The following is a 24,757-nucleotide window of genomic DNA, read 5'->3' on the forward strand; positions in this document are numbered from 1 at the left end:
TGCCAAATGTTAAAGACAAAGAGAGACTCTTAAAAGCAGTAAGACAAGAGCAGTTAGTTACCTACAAGGGAGTTCCTATAAGACTGTCAGCTGATTTCTCAAAAGAAACTTTTTAGGCTTGAAGGGCGTGGCAAGAAATATTCAAAGTGATGAAAAGCAAAGACCTACAGCCAAGAATTCCCTACCCAGCAAATATATCATTTAGAATCGAAGGGCAGATAAAGAGCTTCCCAGACAAGAACAAGCTAAAGGAGTTCAGCAACACCAAACCAGTATTTTATGAAATGTTAGTATTCTGGAGAAAAATATGGAGAATAAAATGGCAATAAATACATATCTATCAACAATTGGATCTAGAAAAAACCAAAATAAATGAAGAAGCGGAACAGAAACAATCATAGCTACAGAGAATATTTTGATGGTTGCCAGATAGGAGGGTCTCAGGGAGATGGGCAAAAAAGGTAAAGGGATTAAGAAGTACAAATTGGTAGTTACAGAATAGTCATGGGGATGTAAAGTACAGCTAGGAGTAGTGTAGCCAAAGAACATACATGCATGACCCATGGACACGGACAACAGTGTGGGGACTGCCTAAGGGAGTGAGGGGGTGCTGGGTGCAGGAGGGCAAAGAGGAAAAAACTGGGACAACTGTAATAGCATAAATAATGAAATACAGTTTTTTAAAAAAAGAAACATTCTCTTGTTTCAAGTAACTTAAGTTCTCTAGATATGAGACCTAATGACTAACTCATTATTGTAAGTCTCTTTTGTTCGCAATTGGGTAGTTCTAATCTGAATAACAATAAAAAGCACAGGTAGGAAATGGCAAAAAAATTTACAGTCAAATTAGAAGAGGTCATAAGAGAATGTACTGCAGTGAGCCAACAGAGCTTTTTGTTTTGTTTGAAGATTTGAGTGAATTCTGCAGAAGCTACACACCATTACTGAAAATCGTGGGTCATGGAAGTATTTTGTTTTCTTTTCCTTTTTTCCCCCTTAACACAGTGCTTGGCAAAATGGGGCATTCAAATCATATTTGCAAACCCCAGTTCTTGTCATGACAGCACACATTGGTATCGTGGGCTGGAGGAGCTGAAGGAATTCAAGTGGTGATGACTTCCGGAGAGAGATCAAATATAAGCTGGTTTTAGAAAGAACAGTTTAGGAAAGTCTCTGGCTGCCTATGTGGGTGAATTTTTATCCATGCAATGAAAGAGTCCCTGAGATTGTGAAATCAATGGAATTATTCACGGGCCAACATCCTTCCAGGGAAGAGCTGCTGACAGGCCTCTGACCTAATGCCATGACCAAGTTGCCTCTTTGCCAGCTTGGAGCTTGAGATATTTGCCACTTATCTGCTGATTTATAGATTTGTCTCAGGATTAATGTCTTAAGGAGCACTTCAAGTTCCTGTGATCTGCCATTGTCATTAGATGGGGGTGTCAAGGAGGCTGTAGACTCCAAGGTAAGGACAACCAAACCAGATGTCAGCCACGGAAGAGAAAAGCAACGTGAGTCTTAACAGGTCAGAATTAACTACGACCTCCCTAACTTTTCATTTACTTGAGAATCAGAGAGACACAGCTCTTTTTAGAGGGTCAGCTCTCCCAATCTGCCTTCTTGTCTGCCTTTGCATAATCAAAAGGTTTGTTAGTGAGCAACCATCCTCAAGCGGTGCATAGCATGGCGTGGCTGGAAGATGCTGAATCCAGAAAGCTGGTTTCACTAGGAATTTATCTTTCCCAAAGAAATAAAATACCAGATGCACAAAGGTTTAGCTAAAAGGAAGCCCAAAAGTGTTTGCGGTACTACAAAGTCAGAAATAATCTACTATCTCCCAAATAGGGGATCGTTAAAAGTTATGAAACAGTATCTATACAGAGATTAAGAGCAAGGGCTCAGAAGCCAAACTTTCCAGCTTCAGTGCCTATTAGCTGTGATACCTGGGAAAATGGCTCAGGCTATTTATGCCTCAGTTCCCCAACCTTTAAAATGATGGCAACAGAATCCAGTCCACTGGGTTGTCATATAGATGTGTTGTTACATATATAGCACTTGGAACAGCACTAAGTACCAACAGCACTTGGTACATACTAAGTACTCAGTAAATCGTGTGACCATATTATTTACCACCTAGAATAGGGTACTTCAGAGAGTGAAACAAGAAGGTAATTGAAATAGTCACAAGGACAACAGACTAAAATGAAACTATCCTGAGAAAATCAGGCCACTCTATTAATAAAAATGTTATGTATTAGTCAAATAAATGAAGTACATTAAAATAATGTAGCTAAATGTGTTGATTAAAATTCATATTATATTGTTAGCTAAAACTAATCAGTATAGAGATTCAATAGAGGTTAGACATTTCATACTAATAACCAAATTACTCTCCTAAAAGTAGAACAAAAAGTGTAAGAGATGGAAAAAATAAAAGGAAAAATATGAAAATAAAAGAATCAATTAAACTTGTCTAATATCTAACTAGTAAGAGATCAGAGAAAACAGAAGGAACTAAATAGTTCAAAAAATTTTCTCAGAAGGGAATAACATGAATTTCCAGATTGAAAGTTTCCGTCAAACTAAATTTTAAGAAAGAGCATCAAGGTATGTCATAGTGAGACTTTGTTATACTTAGACCAAGAGACATCTCTAAAGCCTTCCAGAGAAGAACTGGGATATTCACAAAGGACCAGGAGTCCGTGAGGCATCACACTTCATTACATGCACGGCGATGCTGGGCTCCAGAAGGCAGTGGGGCGATGACCCCTACAGCTGACAGAAAGCCACTTTCAACCTATAATTCTATAACCAGCCAAACCCTCAGGCAGGAGGGTGGGAGAAAAAAGACATTTTCAGGCATGTATTTTCTTTAAAAAAAAATGCACCTCAAAGCATTTTTTTCCTAGGAAGCAGCTAGAGGATATTATCTAGCAAGACCAGGGGGTGGAGATAAATCAAAGGAATAGAAAGAAATATGGATCCAAGAAACAAGAGTCACAACAGAGGTGACAGGCAAAGGAATTCCGGAGATGGGATAAAGGAAAGGACCAGGCATGTCACCATCAGGGAACTAGAGGATATCCACGCAGACAGGAGTGGGACAAGTGAGGACTCCAGAGGGGACCCTGAGTGTGTATTAAGTTGGGTTAAGTTCCAGAGGCACCAAGTAAGCTTAAAAAGTGGCTGCATTTGGTGAAGAGAATATTGGGCTAGGGAGTAGAGAGAAAGGAAATTTTTTTTACTTTTATAAGCATTTTATTACTACTTGTGTGTAATATGTACATGGACCTAAATTATTTCATTAAAATTGAAAAAATTAGCACTAAATTATATACAGTGTACAATCATTTCATTTTGATAAATATAATTATAAAATGGGAGAAATCGCAATCGTCGGCCCTAATTTTAATAGTTAAGGGCTCTTAAGTTGAAAAAACTTTCTGTTTAAAACCGGGACTTTTAGCACTAAAGAACTATTCATGGACCTGAATAAACAGGGCTTTCTGTTTCGGCAGAAAGGTGTATGTAAGGTGTGCTTGTGTTTGGCCCTCGTTAGGTAGTGTGTAGAAAATTGCCTGTTTTATTCCATAATGAAATACTGCTGCCATCGCCTCTTGTTAAACTAGTACAGGCTTAATGACAGCCACAATTTAAAGTATACTGGTACATAAATGCATGCTCTTTCCTTGGAGTTGTTTTCCTCAAAACATCCATAAATCTCAGAAGTTCTTGGCACAGGGGGTGGATTTCCATAAGCAGTAGGTAGCAAAATTCAGTGATTTTTGAGATCGGCAGCACCCATTCCCACTTTGGCCCTTCGTGTCTGTTACTTAAAAACGATCTTCACGTTTCCTTCCCCCAGGCCTCCTCCCACCCTAGTCTTTTCCCAGCTGGGTGGTGAGGGAAGAGGGCTGTCAGGAAGCTGCAGGTAGTCAGGTCAGTGCAGAGCTCCTGTGTCACTCTGGAGTGCCACACACGTAGTTGGTGTCCAGGTACCCATTTGACAAATGCCCGACTTCCAACTATGTGCCACGCACCGTGCTAGGTCTGGACTTTCAGAAGGGAACAGGACAGACCCAATTTCCTCTTTCCTTATATCCTATCAGGGAAGACACGACAGAAATAGCCTAACATAACACTTGATAATCTCACTGTAGGTGGCACAGAAGTGTTTGTTGTTGAATGAACATTACTTATCTCAGGATGAAGCACGTAGAGCCAAAGGATAAGATGCAACCGTTTCAGAAAAGCTACTGTTTTTGAGAGAAAAAACAGCTAAAAAAGAGACAGTGCTGGTATTCTTATGAAGAAAACCTACTAAGCTATCCCTTGCCCAGATGGGGAAAATTCAGTTCATTTCAGCATGTAGCCCTTCACGGCAAATTATCCTCTGTATAATACACTGACATCAAAGTGTGTTAGCAAGAGGCACTGTCAATGCACTGACCTACCACCTATAATTTCTCAGCATTTCACACATCAGAACTGTAGCCATTGGAGCCTGTTTCAGACCGGGGTAACCGACAGAGCAGATGCTGGACCCGACAAAACGGATTATGGCAATGAAACCCAAGCATTGACTGAGAACTAAACACAACCAGATGGGCTAAAATTTTAGGCTCAGGCAAACAGAGTTCAGGTACCAAAAAGACTACTAAAAAAAAAAAAAAAGCTCTATTATTACAAGTATTTGGGTTGCTTTTTATTCTCTAGTATCTATTAAATTTTATAAAGCCACGAACATGTCCTGATCATGGTAATTTCAAACATTCTTATATTACCAAACAAAAAGTTGATAAGGTCAATAATATCATTTAGCTAATATCTATATTACCAGATGAAACAACAAAATAATAACCATCCATTCCATTGAATGCGCATTACTTACTATCATTTTTGCTTTTCATTATTTTTCTTTTTTTACTTTTTCTTTTAAGACTGCTGATAATTTCAGATTTTCATAATTGGAAGGTCCTATAAACAAGACTTTGGAGTTGGATGTAGTTGGGTTAATTCCCTTCTTTTAGGAAATGTAGGTGCTCTCTGCACCTCAGTGTCAAGATAAAAAAGAGAATGATAAAGAGTTACCACATGGGGTTGTCTTGAGAATGAAGTCAGTGGATGCGAAATCCCCAGCATGGATTCAACACAGAGAAGGTCCGAGGGTACAGAGGTCAGGCTGCGGCGTTAAACCAAAGTTGAGAGATTAAAAGTATGTCATCACTTTATCCTTTAATGTGTCCACATACATATAACATGATCCTCAAGAGCATCTTGCGTTTACCCTCTATTCTAATTCAGTTTTCAATAGCATCACTTTTGTTCTTTATTCTGTCCGTATTATGGACAAGTGTGATACCACAGAAATAAGACAGAGTTCCTGCCCTCAAAGAGCTTATCATAGAGTGGGAGGAGGAGACACATAAACAGATAATTATACTAGAGTGTATTAGGATGCAGTGATCAAAATATTTGGTCAACCAATAGGTATTGGTTATGTAAGTGTGCCTGGCACTACACTTGGTGCTGAGTTTAGATTCTTAACAAAGTGTAACTACTAAGCGCAATGCTTGTTACAACAGGGAGTATTTTAGCGGGTGCAATGGAAATGTATATTTGGGAATGTAAACTTTGAGGAGGATTCAGGAAAGCTGCATAAGGTCATCTGCGCTTGAAGGACAGATCGGAGTTAGCTCTAGGATTGCTGTATTTAGATTCCAAGGTGCTATCATTTTAGAGATGGAACGTCACATGTTCAGGTGAATTACCTTGGAGCACAATGACCACATATTTGACAGAAGGTTCTCATCTCCAGCCTCTACAGCAACATATAAAGATGGTAGGATTTATACCGAACCTGTGGCTTATTTTCTCTCTGGCATCCTAAAGGCGAACTCATTAAAATGCAAAGAAAAGTTACATGGTGGGTAGCAGAACAAATGTGTTCTTCACTGAGCACAGCTAAGGCCTTCAAGACAGTTTCCCCCAGAATCAAAGTCACTCTTTGCAGCTATTCAGTAAGGCACGATTCAGGCGTCAGCTCCTCCAAATCTACCACGATACCACCCAACCCTTCCTCTGGGTTAGGTGCATATGGCGACAACAACAAGGAAAAAATAGGGAAGCCTGAGTGGTTCCACACTTGGTTTGACACGTCTTACCTATGAGATGGAACTTACACCTGACTTCTTATGTGTAAGATAAACTAATGTAAATATAAATTTTTAAAAAATCCTAAATGGGTATCTATTAATAGTTGATGATTTAACCCACAGAGAGAATTATTCCAAGAAACTTTAATGCACAGAAATTGGAGTATAAATCTCTAGTGGGATATGGTCTAAGAACAAAAGATCTGCTCAAAGCTTGGCGGAAGTGTTGGTGGTGTCGCACTGGCTCTGCGGAGGGATAAAGCAAGTGAGCAATGAGGTGATTGTTCAGTCATCCCTGGTTTGGTTGAGTACCAGATTCTTACAGTGGAGAAAGGAAACATAAATGTTAAGGTAAAAGAGCTGAAAAGCAAATCCTGAATGTGACTGGTAGATACATGTGTACATATATGTCTGTGTGTGTGTTTATATATTTTTTTCATGGTGCTATTCACTATAAAGGCCTAGACATGGGAACCAACTCAGTAGCTCTGAGCTCCACTAGTACTTGATTCTACTCATCAAAAAGCTTGTCCACCAAAAGGAACTGGGCTTGGATGAATGGCTGACTGTGTATCTGGGGAAGTAAATGGAAAACAGGAGCCTGGTATACCCTGCCGTACCAGGCGAGGGAGCTATCCCAGATGACTACAGTCCTAGCTAAGGGACTTAGAAGCCAACCTTGAGGAGACCCTCACTGGCCAAAAAAACCCCAAACCAAACAACTTGGAGAAAAGGGTGGTAGCCTCAGTGGATTTATATACATCTACCTACATATACATGTACATAAACATTCATGAGTTCATAATGTCACCTAAAGGACCATGGCCAACTGGTCACATTGAAGAATTCCCATGAACCAACTTATTTTGAACATGACTAAATAAAAGGAAGGAATCAAATATGAACCTGCCTTTCCACTACAAACTATACCACTGCAAACCAAATAGAAGATGCGACCTTAAAAGAATCAAAGCAATCTAGCAAACACATAAAGAAGGAATAAAGGAATTAGGACATAACCACCTTGCAAACGCTAATAAATTAATGAATCTAGGCATCAATCACCGATGGCTGCCAAAACCAGAAAAAGAGAAACGATTAGTTATTACAGGGTGGGGGAAAGAGTAGGTTTACAGTTGTTGGCGTGGAAAATAATGCGACAATTAATATAAGAATAAACTCTCTGTTTTGCTTACTCACAACTATAAACCTACTTTCACCTCCCCCTGTGTGTACATGTTGATGACAGAACACACCACCACCTGGAAAGTAGTTGTTATGAGCTAAATTTCCCCCCCTAAAATTCACATGTTGACGTCCTAACCCCCAGCACCTCAGAATGTAACTATATTTAGAAACAGATTCTTCAAAGAGGTAATTAAAATGAGGTCATTAGGGTGACAACTAATCCCAAAGGAGCAGTGGCCTGGTGAGGAGACTAGAACCCAGACTCGTACAGAGGAATACCCATGTAGACACATGGGGAAGACAGACATCTTCTATGCAGAGAGGCCTCAGAAGAAAGCAACCCTGACGACAACTTGACCTTGGACTGCTGGCCTCCAGAGTTGTGAGAAAGTTGCGCTGTGTTGTTTAAACCACCCAGTCGCTGGTACTGTTATGGCTGCCCTAACAAACTAGACAGTAGTGTGGCCCCAAAACCTAATTTAGATGAGGCCTGTAAATCCAACTAACAATGTAGAATAAATAAGACGACAGCAGAAAATGCTGAATGACAATATGGAGATGTTGTCGGAAAAATGTACTGTGGGAAATTTTATAGGACAAATGGAAACAAAACTTTGTTTCTTCAATAAATAATGTGAAGAAAGATGAGGAGGAAGAAGAGGAGGAGGGGAAGAGAAGGAGAAGAGAGATGAAAGAGAACTTATGAATTAAAAGAAACTTAAAAGACATAACAACTGCAAGATGTGAAATTTATTTGGATTCTGTTTCTAACAACAAACTTAAAAATCATAACATTTATGAGAAAAATAGAATTTTGAAGACTGAGTATTTGGTGAAATTATTATATTTTTTAAGAGGAAAAATGGCATTGTGATTATGTTAAAAAGGAGTTTCATATTTTTTAGTTATACCAGGAAGAGGAGGATAAGTAGGAAAGAAGTTTAATAAGATTGGCTATAAATTGATAATGTTTGAAGTTGGAATGAGTACATAGGAATCTTTAAAGTATTTTGTGCATATTTAGATTTCCAAAATAACTTAAAATAAACTGTATTTACTTTATGTTTAGTTAATGAAGGTCAAGATGTACCATTTGGAAAGGTAAGCTTGTCCCAAAGCTAAACTGAGTCAATACTGTGACAGTCTCCCAGCTGACCTTCACCTGCCTTGCTGCCAGGCCGCAGAAACCAACGCAGCTTGCCCTTCTTCCGTTTGCTGTTTGGTGATACACACACGAATAAACAAGTGATGCCCAGGAAGCACCGCACAGTTTCAGAAGCCCCCAGCTGTGGAGACTGTCAGAACTTCCTGCACATCCTACATAAATTCTCTCAATCTCTGACAACACCAGGAATTACATTCAACATTCCTCAGAGGTGACCCTAGACAATCTAACAGGCCACATTTCTGGTAAGCTTTTCAACAGCTGCCCCTGGGGCTATGTGCATGAGTGAGCATCACTTCATATCAATCATTTAAAAGATGCTGAGTGGAAACCTTAGTAAACGCCGCTGTGTATTTCTACATCGGGGACAAACTCTTGGCAACAAGAACCTTTTTGGATTGTTATTCTGCACAGGAAGATGACATGTTTGACTCAGATTGTGTAACCCCCGTCTCAGGAAGCCAGCTGGCGCCCATAAGGGCAACCGATAAGTGCCGGTGACGACATCACTGTGGCGAGGACAGCAGTTTTCACATTCTGGAGCACAGGGAAGACAATTTGGCTAAGTTACAAAGAAGTGTTCACTTCAGGGAATGTGAGGTCTTGCTTGTTTCAGTTCACTCTTCACTTCAACGTAGCGCTAGACTATTTAACAAGCCTTTCGAATAGAGTGCTTGTGTTTCCTATGGAATAAAAGCAATAAGCTGAGTCAAAATACTCACCATCAGAGGTCTGAAGCATATGGTGTTTGTAATTTCATGGACCACTTAAACCTTCAATGCTCTCCTTCTAGAAGAAACCCCAAGAGTGGGTTTCTCTTTCTTTCTCTTTTCTCTTCCCTTCCCTTCCCTTCCTTTCCCTTCTGTTCTTTCTTTCTTCCTTCCTTCCTTTCTTCCTTCCTCCCTCCCTCCCTCCCTCCCTCCCTTTCTGGATTAATTTTATTTTTATTCATTAGTCACAGCATACAGAGCAAAGGACTCAGTAGTATTTGGGGACATGTTATAAACCAGACAAAATGGCTCAAAGTGGATAGTGACAATCAAACTTCATAGCTTGAATCTGTAATAGAATTAGCAATATCACATCCTTATACAATACTATATAACTAATAGCACAGATGAAGCAAGTAAAATGTGTTAATTACCAAATATTTCCCAGGTTTGTAAAACATAAAAATGGCAAAAAAAAATAGAAAATGATTCAATTAAACCTTGTTTAATGAGCATGTTCAGGGGAGTAGAGTGCATTGAATTCTCCAGTTAACTGGTGAATAAATAGTTAACAGCTTTATTTCCCCTCCCTATGAAGGCATACTTTTCTATATTGGAAGAGTAAATTTTCTGGCATTACAGAGAAGTCAAGATTGGAGACTCATTTCTTTGTGATTAAGGCCATCGTGGAGATTCAAGATTACCATTCCAGCGTGTAACCTGTCGTGGGAGGGATGACCTAAGCTATCAATGAGTATACATTGACCCCGTGTCGTTCCCTGGCTTTGTTTTTTACTGAACATCATGGCTGTGAGCTTGTTTTACTGTTCTTTGCCCACTCCTCCTCAGGAGAGCAGAGGGGTTCGGTTAGAGGGTCCCAGCAGTTTGATGAGATGTAACCCAGGTTTGGCTCCAGTAACCTCGTGGTCAGACATTCTGGTGATGCAGTCAGGTGGCAGTTATGTGGGAATAAATTCTGCCATGTCCTTTGGCCCCCGCCATGTTCAGAATGGGGCAGTCAGAACGAAACGCCCAGGAGCTTGTTATAGATTTTCAAATGACAGAATTTGACTGCGGGAGAGCATTTCCATCTCATTCCCTCAATAGTTATTTTATGAACAAGATGTTCCTTTTAAAGTTTCTAAAAATGACGGGAAATATCTCAGCTGTGCTTTAGCTTTGAACCAGTGGCGGGATAGCTGTGCTCTTAGGCAGTACAACGTCTTTGAATGCATACTGGGCACAAGAACCTAACTCTGATTTCACCCCTGGGGACAGCTTGCTAGAATGGCGCTGCAAATCAGGAGACCTCCGTGAACATCTGTGAACTGAAGCTGTGGGAAAAGTTCATCTCAAAAGGTGTCTCCAGCCTGAACTTCTCTTTCCAACCGGTGAAAATTATGCACTGGTGTTTGCTGCCTGCTGATCATATTTCCCCTGGCTAATCAGCATTCATGCTTGTGGAAAGCCTCTGGCTTTTTTTAATTCACTCAACAAATATATACTAAGCATCTACTCTGTGCCAGGCACTGTTCTAGGGGCTAGATTCTGGGACACGTCAGTGAACCCCACAGAAATGGCCCCTGCCCTCATGGAGCAGGCGTTCCAACGGGAGGAGAAAAGACAAGGGAACGAATGAGTGAAGGTGGTACATCGAATGGTGGTGACACTCTGAAGAAATGCCGACAGGAATGAACCCGATGGACTGAATGTTGGCGTGACTTGACCGCGTTCTCCCAAACGCAGGTCTTCAGACAAGGGTTCAAGTACAAGTAGTTTCTTTGGGTGCCAATCCCTTCCTGGGTTGTGTTTTTCTTTTACTGTCACAAGGAATGGTGGACTAAACAGTTTGTCCTAGGACCCAGGTGTGACTACAAAAGGGTGATGGCCGAGGCTTTCCAGAGCCTGAGAGGGCAGGGAATTGATATATCCCTCTGGGGGAATTCTGGGGCCAGCCTGGCTAACCTAGCTGTGCCCTAGGGCCAGGGGACCCATGTCCAGACAGCTGTGCAGCAGGCGAGACTGGCAGTGGATGCCCATCTTATGGGAGCCTCATAGGACTTCTCAGCATCGTTTCCAGGCGGAATGTCACTTGATGTGGCTTGCGCGGTGCGGAAGAAAGAAGGGATGCTGAGAGTAAATATTCATGAAAGCAGCCACGCTCAGGTGCACCCTGGGCTCCGAGGGCCACGCATAGGTGACCCACAAAGGGGAGATGGGTATTGGCAGAAGGCCAGTCCTCATCTACCTATCTGGCAGAGTGCTCCGTTGTGGGAACTCAACTACAGGGCCCACCACACGAGAGTCTCTCCATCTCCAGCTTTCAACTCAAGTGCCCTGGATTCATCAGCTACAGCCAGGGCCAGGCTTTTTCTACTTAAAGGAAAATAAGTAGTCTTACACTTAGTTATCTTTTTCTGTCTTTCAAAAGTAGGGTTCAAGCGATGTTCTTATGTCTGCAGTAGCTATGCTGGCAATTTCGGAAGACCTCATGTGTTTTCCCAAACATTTCTTTGGGAAGCAATTTCATTGTTATCCTTGAAACAGTAATGTTTCTTAATGGGGCTCGCACAGTTGCGTTTATAAATTAAAATAATTCTATCTACTTCTGCATAGTTTGTGTCTAGAGATAACACAGACCCACTTAATAAATTTGATTTTGAATTGTTAATTATCTAAAACTGATCATAGGCCGTTGTGCTCTTTGGGGAAGGAGGGAACTACTAAACAAGAATAAAAATTTCAAGCGAGTGTAAACATTTATCTTCCACATTTTATCATGAGTGGTTAACCTAAGGAGTTTATTGCAATCAAATAACCTATTAGTAGCCACTTCACTGATGTATAGGCACAGCAGTAAGTGAACAATTGCTCGTTCATGTGCTAATATCTTGGTCCATTCGCCACGGACCTGTCTCGCACAGAGTCTTGGCTTTCCGTGTGGCCTCCCAGGGGCATCGACCAGGTACCGACCAGGTGTGTGCTCAGCACGCTCTGGCTAAGACTCTTGTCTAAAGACAGGACCAGTAATATAGGCAGCTTCTGGATCTCTGAGGCTATAAATGTCCTCCAATATTGTCCTAACCATTTAGTCGACTATTATTTTGAAACTTTATTTTAAACAGGTTCAGTTACGACTCAGGGGCAGAACCTTAATTTTCCCAGCATCCTAAAGACTAAAAATTAAACAAGCAAGCATGACACATGCTTTCTAGATTAATCCCTATAAACTTCTCTGACGATGGGTTACTAAAAATTAGCTTCTTTTATAAGCTTCTCTTTCCACTCACCAAAAAAAATCTCCTGGACAAGTAACTTAGGATAAATTCCATTAGCTTTAAAATTCTTATCTACTGGTAATTGCTAAATTTAGTTGTGTCCTCATTTTGTTTGTCCAAATAGGAAATACTAGGACAATTTCATATTTTTAGTCATCTCCATGACAGCTGTTAATTCAGAATCAAATAAATGCTATCCCAGAGGATTAAGATGAAAATCTTTTGAAAACATGACACAACTTCATTGCATATGATTTCAATAAGGGCACGGAGGGAAGGAAGATCGATGTATGTGAGATAAGGTTGGATATAACTAAATGATGATATGGCTTGAACTAACCTGCAGCACCCCAACTTCCTCAGGCCCTCCTTAGTGGCCCCACCCCTGCAAGATGTTCCCTAGAAAAGGGCCAGGTCACCACTTCACAGTGCCTCTCGCCGGCTGTGGGCACTGGAAGTCTGGTCTCTGGTCATAGAATAAAAGGCAGCAGCAAGGGAGTATTATCTCAGGTAGCCGGCATCTCTGAAATTATACCACATTTGTAACTGCCTGTATCATAGAAATACCCACTCTATCGATGTACAAGACCAATTCAAAAAACAAAACTTCAATTAAAAACATCTTTAAAGCCCTAGTTAGGGCTTTAATTCCTTGGCAGATTCTGACTTTAGGTGTAGACTACACCATAAATAAAGAAAGATCTTCAACAAACAGGGAACTTGTTTTCCTGCAAATGTTCCAATGAGAAAATAACAGGGAGAGGAGGGCTGTTCTCTCAGAAAGCACATATCCTGCCAAATGGTTTCTAAATGTGTTTCTCAAAAATTTCCTTGTGCTATCAATGGCTTTTGAGTACTTCTGGAAATGGAAGGAGCAGCAATCAAGGAAAGCAAACATTTAAGGGAACTAGCTTGCTAAGAAAACAGGTAGTCACGCTTTCAAGTCACAAGATAGATACGGTAAGGGTCCTCTTCACAGGCTAGAAATATCCAGAGTTACATCACTTCATGATGCTACAAGGGAAATGCTGAAGCCCTAAGGGGAAGTTTCCCCATATGTCTCTATTTGAGACTCAAGTAAATAACCAGCCTGACTCACTGGAACTTACACAGTTGGCAGTTTGTTTCTTTAACTTTGGAATCCCAAAGGCAGTAATTTTACCACTTATTAGAACTATTTTTGTCAACCAGAGGGAACTCAGAAGATGTCAAAACAGTAGAAAAAGGTTTACTTTTGGACAAGACTGACCCTGGGTAGTCAGCCTCCAGAATAACCAGCTACTTTGATGGATTTAAGTAAACATGACTCTAGCCAGTTCATTTGCCAACATACTGAGTGTTCATTGAATAGTTTGGTCCTAAATCAAAGTGGCTACCCCAGGATCTCCTGCAGGCCCAGAGTCACAAAAAGGCAGGAACCCAGAAGACCAAGAAGAGCACCCACCCTACAGGTCCCCTCTCCAGGTGTCCACAGTATTTTCTCTGGCAGAAGTGTCAAAATTAAAGTCAAGTTTGTCCCATGGGTTTTAGACCGTTGTATAAGCAAGGTCCAGCTCGTCACTTCCTAACTTAGTGCTCAAGTCTGTTTTATCTTCTCACCCCATTTCTCTGCTGTCCAGTCAATGAGGAAAATTTCGGCCATTGCCCAAATAACCAATAGTTTTTAAGGAAAATGTGGACATGTTTTATGATAAAAATAACACATGCTCGCAGTTTTCAAAATTCAAACAGCAAAAGAAGTGTGTGTGTTTAAAATCAGTTCCACTTCACTCCAAATCCTCTATCAGGTGTACACACAGTCTCACTGGGGATAACCACAAAACATTTTTTGTATCGTCATAGATGCAAGCAAAATTGACTGAAAATATTTCCTGTGTTCAGGAACTCTGCTAGCCACTGGAAAAAAAAAAAGTAAGAAACAGATTCTTCCCATTGCAGATTTACTGAGGGTGAAGGTCGGCACAACAATAGCCAGTGCCACAGGTATGAACGATGTACCGTGGGGGACACCGGCAGTCACAGCTCTGGCCCCGTGTTGGAGTTCGGGTAGCATTTAGGAATGCGTTGTGGGAGAGGTAACATGAGCTGCATTTTTAAAGCTGAGTGGGAAATCAAAAAGGAGAGCTTGGGGGTGGAGCCAGGAAAGGAATTTCAGCCATAGGATTCACATCACATAAGCAAAGACCTGGAGAAGTGAACTTTGGTGATGCGTTGAGGAAATGGCTCATTGTCTGATGTTGTGGCTAAAACATAAGGATATTGCTTTGGGGGTATGATGGAAGTTACAGTACAGGGAACAGATTGTGCATGTTTTAAATTCCATACTGAAGATCTTGTGCTTAGTTTTATAGGGAACAGACTGTTTTAAAATCTTAAGTAAGGAAGTGATATAGTAAACGTGTGTGTTAGAAAGAATACCTACTGTGTAATAGGTGTAGCAAACTGTTTGTGGCATAGATGGAGCAGAGAAGAGGCTGAAGGAAAACAAATTAAGTGATACTGGAATAACTGCAATGATGGGAGCCTGAATTAGTTGATGGTGATAGAGTTTGGAAAAAGCCTCAGTGAGACTCGGCAAACAGCCGCATGTGGAGGGAAGGAGCAGATGTAAAAGTCCACAGCAATTCTGATATGTCTCTTGAGAGGCTGGGTATATGCTTATGTCATTGTCCAAAACAGGAAGTAGAGGAAGGAGAGGGCATCCGCGGGCAGACGGGGGAGGAAGCAGTGCCATGGGGAGATGAGCTGAGAGGCAGCATCCTACAATGACAACAGAGTCAACAGTTATTGGGGTTTTACTATGGGCCAGATACTATTTTAAGTGCTTTATAAGTATTAGCTCATTTAGTCCTCATAAAGAGTAGGTATTATAATAGTATCACCTCCATTTTACAGATGAAATAATTGCATAAATTTAGAATCAGACAACTCTGAGTTCAAACCCTAGATTTACTGCTTTGTAACTGTTTGATCTTGGATAAATGACTTATTCAATTTAATCTCAGGTGTAAAAGCTAGGAAATGATACCTATTGTGTGGGGTTATTATGAAGATTAGAAGTAATACACATAAAACAACTAGCATAGTGTCTGGAACCTCGTATATCTCAATAAATGCTAGAAGTTATTAATAGCTATGAGACATCCTGGCCCTATGTTCAGTAAGAAGCTGGGAATTTATGTTTAGATTGTAGAGCTGAAAGTAAAAATCGTAAACATCAGTATGTTGATGTTGGTTGGGTCCTTGGATATAAATGCTCTTTCCTGCCTAGTTTGGATGTGGGTGGTAGTGTACCAAGAGATGAGAATCACAGGGAATTCTTGGGAATACTAATGGTAAAGAAGCAAAAAGAATAAAAGACCCTGCAAAAGAAATGTAGGTGAAGCAATATGAGAAGTAAGGGAGGGGGGGCTGGGAGCAATGGGAGATCGGTTACAGACAAAACGACTGGTTAAATAAGTAAATAGAGAGAGAGAATGAGAGCCACGTTTTCCACTGTCAAAAAGACCTGCAAATAAGTATTTGCAGAATAATAAAATGAGAATTAACCCCCTGATGAACCCTGTGTAATGTTTGAGATGGATGCGTGACAGTGATATGCCCAGCACTCACGTCTTGAGTTCTAAATACCACCTTCCAATAAAAGGAACTAGGGTTCCTTCAAGAACTGGATTATCATGAGGTTAGGGAAGGGAAAGATGAAACTAGAAACTTTTTTGTGCTAAAAAGTAAGGAAATGCTCAAAGAATGACAAGGTCATGTCAAAAGGACACAGAAGCCAGACTGAAAGGGCTCCTCCTAGCCAAATCTAGGACAACTTGAACATGAAAATGAACATTATAAATGGATTACAGCCCACTGAGTAAAATAGGAAACCATGAGTCCACACTGAGGTAAAGAAATAAAAGAATGATTGAACATTTGATGTAGGATGAGATTTTTGACATAGTTTCAGAGTATTTTCTGACAAAATAGTAATAACAAAGGGAAAAAGTAATTTTACAAGGGAGAGGCCTGGCAGACACTACCTTAATCAAGAGACCTGTGTGAGCCGCACCAGAAGTAGGACAAGTCTCACCATGGCCGTCCTGTGCCATTCTTGCTCGAAGACATCTAGCCTGCATCTAACCAAGAAGAAACAAAGTAAATCCAAATCGAGGGACATTGCAAAATACCTGGTCTGTGCTCTTCAAAAGCGTCACAGCTGTGTGAAAATCCCAGGAAGACTGAGACACGGTTCCAGACTGAAGGAGACTGGAGAGAGCAGAACACTAAACATTACGTTCTGAACTGGATCCTTTTGCAGAATGGACACTGTAGGGACAACTGGCAAAACGCACATGGTGTCTGAGGACTAGATGGTAGTAATTCAAACATGTGACTTTTCTGAGTTCCTCTGATTTTGATGGTTATATGGAGGTTTTGTAGAATGTCCTTGTTTGTAGGAATGACACACGCAAGTATTTGGGGAGGATAGGATCACGGCAACACACACCTCTAATAGTCCAGGAAAAGCAGCATTTGCACTGCGCTTCCACGTTTCTGGAGGCTTGGAATTATTTCAAAAGGGAAAAAAAACCCTGAGCCCTAAAAGTTAACAGTAAGAATGCTACATTAAGAACGTTTGGTTGCATTATTTGGATTTTTGTGTGTGTGTATGTGTGTGTATGTGCTGTTGTGCATTTGGCACTAACGGTGAACCATTACTGACAGCCTGGTATTCCCGCTCCATCTGGAGCCCGAGCTTCTGCTTCTTGGTTTACCTCTTTTGACTTTTGTGGCTCATTTCTAAGTTCAATGTGGTATGCATAATTCTCCATGGTGGGTGTGGCTAGAACTTCTACAAAACCCTTAAAATCTTTGAATTACAACTAATTTTTAACTTCCCATTGCTCCCGGTGATTCAAGATTCAAGGACATAGGGCAGTCAGAATTTAAAATAAAAGATTATAAAATATCTTCGTGCTTCAATGAAGACAAACTGCATGCAAGGATTTTTCTGAACTTCTCAGTATCAGTACTTCTATAATACGTTACTTTTAAGAAAATGTGGCACGTTTGCACGAAATGGCTTTCCTATGAACCATTAATCAAGCTAATGTGAACTATAAACCATGCCTGACCCATACATTCTAACCATCAGCTATCTTTGCCCTTTAAACTTTCTGGAGGCTATTCCCAGCTATTAATCTGTATTTGTAAATAAGACAACTCAGACAAAGCAGACTGTGGGGATGCATTCTGCCTGCACACCTGCCATTGGTGGGAGGCCAGGAGGAAGCTGCAGGGTAGGTGAGTGGAGGGGGTTGGGAGGGAAAGTAGTGCCAGGCGGGTGCTAGAAATATTGGGAAGAACACTTTGCAAAGTATGTGACTGTCTAACCACTGTGCCGTACCCCTGAAACTAATGCAAAATAACATTGAATGTAAACTGTCATTGACAAAATTTTAAAAAATTTATAAAAAGATATTCCATCCTGATGTTCTCCCTCCCTCCCCCATTACTCCACCCATCACAGAATAGTTAGTTGAGTGTGAACTGTCAGGCAGAGAAACAGGCACTGGAGCCGATGATGAATGAGACATATTCCGGGCTCTGTAGGAGCACTGAGTTTGGAGGAGAGAGCCTGCTGCCCTGGAAATTTAATACATTCTAATAGTTTCTACAAAAGAATTCACATGTAACATGCTGTGGAAGGAGAGAAAGTGCTGCCTGACGGGAGTAAGGAAAGTCTTCACAGAAACGGTGCCATTTAAAGCCTTGGCTACAGTTTGTCAGGGAGGGAGGGAGGGAGCTACCAGCAGGAAGAACAGTGGAAACATAAGTCTGAAGGTCTGAGAGCTCAGCTCCAGCTCACAGAGGGGGGCAGTGAGTGCCCCATGAAGCTCTCTGTATGTGTGTGTGTGTGTGTGTGTGGGTATGTGTGTGTGTGGGGGGGGGCTGAGGGGCTGCAGAGCAGACCAGAAAGGTCCCTGCGGGCACACCATTTTTAAAAACGGGAGAGAAAACAGACAAAAAGCAAATAGCAAGAACACACACCCTGTGTACTTTGCTAAGGAGCTGGAACTTTATTCTGCAGGCTTGCTGGGGAGTGTTGGAGTGTTGGGGAGGGTGTGCCGCAGAGGGGGGGCCAGTCCCCTCCCCAGGCAGGGGTCCTGTGATTCCAGGGAGTGGAAGGGAGTGTCTGACCCTGCATGCCTTGAGGACCCACGGCCTCTCTCTTCCTCTGGCTCTTGACTTAAGCATTACCTCCCCGTCTCCTGCTTCCCCTCACAAAAATAGCATGCTCTGCATTTTCTGTTCCTAATCTGGATTTATTATTCCTAATGGTACTTCCCCAAATTTGACTGACTTATTTTAATTGTCTGTCTCCCCCACTGGAATGTAAGCTGTATGACACAGGAACTTTGTTCCAAAGTGCTGCTTCCTCTGCCGCATACTATGCTGGGTAGAGTTGTGTGCACACGTCCTTGAGTGAGCGATACAGACCTGCCACAAATCTTGATCCAAAGGACTTGGGAACCCATGGAACTCAGATTCGAGGAAGGGAGATCTGCAGCGGTCCAGGCTCTGAGCGCCCAGGTAGAGGTGGAGTAAGAAGCCCCAAGAGGCTCTCTAGAGTGACGCCAGCCTTCCAAATGGGATGGCAGATCCTCGTCCTCTGGTCCTTTGTCTTTTCCCCTCTGAGTGGGCCCTTTACAATGGGAAGGCAGTCCTCGAATAATATTCTAATTTAGGGGTGTGGGAACCTAGAAAAGCATTTCCCTGGGGAAAGAGAATAAAGCCTAGATCATTCTTCTGATATGCTGTCCAAAGCCAGAGTTGGGAATCGCAGCGCTGGTGCTTTCCTGAATTCCCCTGAGATCTCAGCGCGAGCAAACTGTGTCTTGCAGAACTTGTGGGTCTCGCAGAGACTCAGCCTGAGCATCTCACCTTCCGCTTCTCAGCATCTTGCGTGCTCGGCCTGTCGGACCTGAGGGGCAGTCATGACACAGGGGCGAACGCATCAGTTAGGTTCCTAGGTTAAGGCAGTTCCCCATCTTCAGCAGCTGGATGTCCAGCGAAGTGAGTGGGCACAGCCCGGAAACTTCTCAGAACAGTGGCTCAGGGCGTTAGCTTTCCCAAGCCTTGTGGCTAGAAGTCACCTCGAATCACAAGGTAAACAGACAAATCTTAAGTATTTGAAAACTGGTGGCTTTGTTTGTAGGTCCTTCCAATTTGAGAACTGACCAATTTGTTCCTGTTTCAGGCAACCAAAACCTTATATTATGGATATGCTAGGAAGATTCAGCCGTGGTCGAATTGCCTGGAATATGGGTGATTATGAGAACACCAATCTAAGAAATTCCAAAGGGGCCTCCCTCGTTAGACAGAGCAAGGCAACGCTGCCAAGGGCTTCCAGTCCACCTAAGCCGCCAAAGCCAGCCAAAAAGGAGGTACGATCATCTGCTTTTCTGAATCATAGAAAACATCAAGCTCTTTCACTATATACATTAGAGAATGCTATATGACAGTAATACCGCTAATAATGTTTTATAGCTCCTTTTAACCTATCAAATCATTCTGTAATTTATATTGGACTTCCACAGTAATGTCTATGCTGTGGGTAGGTGGGTACGATTCCCACTTTATAGCTGAAGAAAACAAGAGGTTGTGGGGTTCAGTCTTTACAACTGCCCATCGATCATGTGGTTGGACCTGAAGGGAGGTCAGCCCCTTGACTTCCAATACTGAGAAAGCTCTGTCTGTGAAATGGATGCAAATCCTTAAGCCTTCTTAAAACCCTTCCAGACGGCCTAGCAGAGTGAGAATACAGCAGTTCAAATCTTTCCCATTGCTGTCTATGGAATCTTGAGCAAGTTTTTAATAAAATGGGAATATTGGTATTTGTCATGAATATTTTGTAGTTATCATGGGAATCAAGTAAAGAACATACAAGAGTATATGTTCCCATCAACAACTACTTCCTAAGGCTCTTCTGCACAACCCCACAGCACAGTGCACACGGCAGTCACGCCGCGTTTCCAATAACAGAACAGCTGAGCTCCACTTGGAGACGCATGCTCTGTGCACAAAGAGAGTCTCCTGACTCCACTGAATCTTGCCAACTCCCTAGAATATCGCTTACCGTCTGTCGCCAGAAATCTGATTCATTAGCAATTAATTGTATCTATTGGAAACATTCCGTGAGGGGTCTGTAGAAGTCCTCCTTGGTAGGTCCTGACCCCAGGGACACTTTGTGTTGAAAAGGGAGCAGTTCGGTCGCTAATATTCTTAGTGGTCTGAGTTTTGGGCTGGGTCCAAACGACAGGATTTACGATAGTGTGTAGAAGAGACTTGTATTAGTAACTTTCCATCTCTGAACTAAATTTGTGTAGGACTGGAGCGATCATAAATTGTACGATCCCAAAGGCCTCTTCTATCAGTCACTAAATCAACCGAACAAACCTATATATGGGGGGTTTTTAACTTAAAAAAATTGTCTATTAAAAAATCTGTTAAGAGACTTTTCATTTTGAAATGATTTCAAACTTGCAGAAGTATTGCAGGAACAGGAGAAAGTGAACTCCTGACACATTCTTCACCCAGAATAATCAGTTGTTAATTTGCTTTAATGCTTTCTTTCTATGTGTGTAAATATACACATACGCACACATATGTATTTGTTTTCTTCCAAACCATTTGAGGGTAAGTTGCAGACATGATGCTCCTTTACCCCTAAATACTTCCGGCTGTATTCCCTAAGAACAAGGATATGCTCTCACAAAACACTGTACAGTTATAAGATTTAGGAAATTTAACATTGATACATTATCATCATCTAATCCAGTGACTTTCAACTTTTTTCATCTCATGGCACACATAATTACTAAAATTCTGAAGCTCATCAAAAAAGATTTTATATTTTTTGCCACTCTGACAAAAAATGGGTATAATTTTGACTCATTCATACCAATGGCTGTTGTTGTGTTGGCTGTTGTCTTTTTCTTATTTGACAACATAAGGGAAAAGAGGTCAGTGCCCCTGACTAGTCAGGTATTGCACGTTTTAAAAATTCTTGTGGCATACCCGTTTAAAATTGGTATCTAATCTATAGTTCATAATCCAACTTTATTAATTGACCCGATAATGTCCTTTGTATTTTTCTCTGATCCAAGATCCCACCTAGGATCACTCATTACATTTACTCCGCAAGTCTCTTCAGTCTCCTTCACTTTGGAGCATTCCCTTAGTCTTGGGCTTTCACAGCACTGACCCATTTTGAAGAGTATAGACCAGTGCTATAGAACATCTTCTGACTTGGATCTACCTGACGCTTTCTCATGGGTCGATTCGGGCTGCGTGTTTCTGGCAGGACCCCGAGGGAAGTGATGTTGTCATTCTCAGTGCATCACATCGAAGGGCACCTGGGGTGGGTTTCACTCATTGTTGGTGAGAGTAATCGATCACTTGGTCACATCTCTTCCCCTCCAGAAATAAAACAAAACACTGTATCATTCAAAATAACCTTTTTATCAGCTAGGCTTTCTTCTAAATAACCAGAGATACATTAGAAACTCATTTCCCAAGTCCATTTTTTGGGGCCATCCCATAGGATTCTTACAGATGACACTTTAATTAAGTACTCAAGCCTCCCCCATCTAATATAAATTGTCCTCTATGAAAATAACTTGAAGCAAGTGTGCTTATAAATTCAAAAGTAAATAATGAATACATGTGCAAAGCCTCCAACACAATGTCCCACACTAGCCACCCGTGAGCGGCTACCATTGCTATACTTATCCGGAGTGCTGGCACACCTTCCATCTTTACGCTAGATGGTTCAGAACTGTGCGCTGGAAGCAGCCTCAAAAAGGGAGAAATTTGTCAGTGGTACTGAGTGATTTGGCAGAAGTCTTAGAAACATAATGCCATACACAATATCATGTTTTCTTATCAAGACAGGTGGCTCAAAATGGGAATATTTTATATAATCAGGTCCTTGGGTTTGGATTTCTAGTTATAAACCTAAGCTTAGAATGCAATTAAAATGCTTCTAAAATGCAATTCATGGTATTTAACAGTATGTATCATTTTTTATACATTTACCTAAAATGCTTACAAATATTTTTGAAAGTTGGACAAATTTCTAAACTGTATTTTCTACTACATTTCTCCAAATTTCTTTTTAAAAATCACAAAATGCCTCTCAAGCTCTACCTTCTAGTCCACTTATTTTCCCTTTTTGATATTTGATTCACTTTTTTTGTCTCCACATGAGTAATAGCCACTAAAGTGTTAATCAACTTTATGTGTATGTGACACATTTTTTATCATCATCCATTTCTATTTCATGGGTATAGTTTCAGTGATTGACACATTCTTCCCTCATTCATTCATTCACATCGAGTGCGAAAGCAGTCATTCTCAAATGTTAAGGTGTACGCGGATCATCTGGAGATCGCGTTAAGATGCAGATTCTAATTCGGTAGGTCTGGGATGGGGCTTGTGATTGTGCATTTCTCTCCAGGTCCCAGGCAATGCATCTGCTGCTGCTCTAGGGACCTTGGGTGGTAAGGGCTAGAGGACCTGACAGTGAATTAATGCATGTTGAGCTAGGAAGAGGAAGTACTTGATGGAGTGAGGGAATGGAAGGGAGACTGGAAAGAACAAGTTGGCAAGGCAAAGGCAAGCACCACCTAGTGCTTTGGAGGAAGTACATGTGGTTCCATATGGCTGGAAAATAGTGTGCCAAGACATGTATGTGGTGATTAGACAAGGGAAGAGGGACCAGTGGTGTCGTTTGAATGCATGATGCTAGGAACTTGGAATTTACTGGGCTGACTTTTAAATAAAAGTGATAGTAATCAACTTTATTATGGCAAGATTATTTAGACACTGCCTGGAAGATCAGAAGTATTTGACATGAAAGGAAGATGAGTTCGAAAGGCATTTCGGTAGCTCAACTGACAAACGAGCAGGGATTCACAGAAGGCAAATAGAAACGAAACGTGATGTATTAGAGACAAAGGAAGTACTAGATTCAACGGCTCTTCTTCGTGCTGACGGGGTGTGGGGAAAGCCTTCAGTAACAGTGGAAAAGAACAAAGTAGGGACTGAACCTCAGGCCTCGTGAGAGGAGGGAGGGAGGTGAGGGGACCGTGACAGTAAGGAGAGAATGAACAGGAGGCAGAGGAGTGAACGCCAAGTAAACCTCTGTAGGGAAAGCTTAGTTGTGAAAGGAAGGAGAAATTTAGAATAAAGAGGACAGACAGAGGAACATAGGAGAAAAGGTTAATATGGGTGAAATTTTCCTTCTACACACTGAGTAGAAAAAGTCGGTAGACTGAGAACTGGAAAATGAGAAAAAGGAATGACAACTGATGATTCGCGATCCCCGTGAACACAGAGGGAGGAGCTCGGCTGTAAGTAGGTAACACGCAAGGCCAGGATTCCTCTCTACAGGAAGGGAGCTTTTTCCCTCCACTGGGAATGGAGCGTTACCACCTTCCTCGCCCTCTCAGTGGGCTGCTTCTCACTTTCGCTTTTCCTGTTCTCAACATCTCCTTTGCAGCACACATTCAGAGACCATGTGCCTTGTATCTTAACCCTTAAGGGACAACTCTGACATCTGTCCTGTTTACCGTGTTAAAGGACTTTTCCCCAAAGTCTACTCGTATACCTTAGTATGACCATATTCTGACTACCCCATTCCATTTTGGGGTCACCATATGTATTATTGGACTGATAGCTTAAGTACCTACATTAGGTACTTAGTATGGGTGGGTACTTAAGGGTTATCCAGAGATACAGAACCAATGGGATGTACAGATAGACTGACTGATTTTATGGAATTTAAAAATTGGCTCACATGACTGTAGAGGCTGGCAAATCCAACATCTGCAGGGTAGGCAAGGAGGCTGGAGACCCAGGCAAGAATGATGTTGCAGTTCAAGTTCAAAGGCAGTCTAGAGGCAGGATTGATTCCCTTGCCGTTGGGGACCTTAGTCTGTCTGTTTTCTCCTAAGTTCTTCAACTGACTGGACGAGGCCCACCTACATTAGGAAGGGCAATCTGCTTTACTCAAAGTCTACTCATTTCAATGTTGATCTCATCTACAAAACTGCTTTACAGCAACATCCACCCTGGCGTTTGACCAAATATCTGGGTACCATGGTCTAACCAAGTTCATACATAAAAGTATCATAGTACCCATCGCCTCCAGGTGTGGGGATTAAATGAAGAAATATACATAAAGCATCTGACAAAACAGTCCAGATG

At 41.6% G+C, this 24,757-nt stretch overlaps 1 protein-coding gene across 1 annotated transcript in view; it reads left to right on the forward strand.

The window, feature by feature from the left end:
• Positions 1 to 22,380, forward strand: part of SPMIP2 (sperm microtubule inner protein 2) — a 56,552-nt gene extending 34,172 nt beyond the window's left edge. The window contains exons 4-5 of the mRNA XM_053910485.1: positions 19,746 to 19,932; positions 22,315 to 22,380. Coding sequence (XP_053766460.1) covers positions 19,746 to 19,932; positions 22,315 to 22,380 — 253 coding nt within the window. The remainder of the gene's footprint in view (positions 1 to 19,745; positions 19,933 to 22,314) is intronic.
• The last annotated feature ends 2,377 nt before the right edge of the window (positions 22,381 to 24,757 follow it).

The sequence above is a fragment of the Desmodus rotundus genome, chromosome 9, assembly GCF_022682495.2.
Source record: "Desmodus rotundus isolate HL8 chromosome 9, HLdesRot8A.1, whole genome shotgun sequence".
Classification (NCBI taxonomy): domain Eukaryota; kingdom Metazoa; phylum Chordata; class Mammalia; order Chiroptera; family Phyllostomidae; genus Desmodus; species Desmodus rotundus.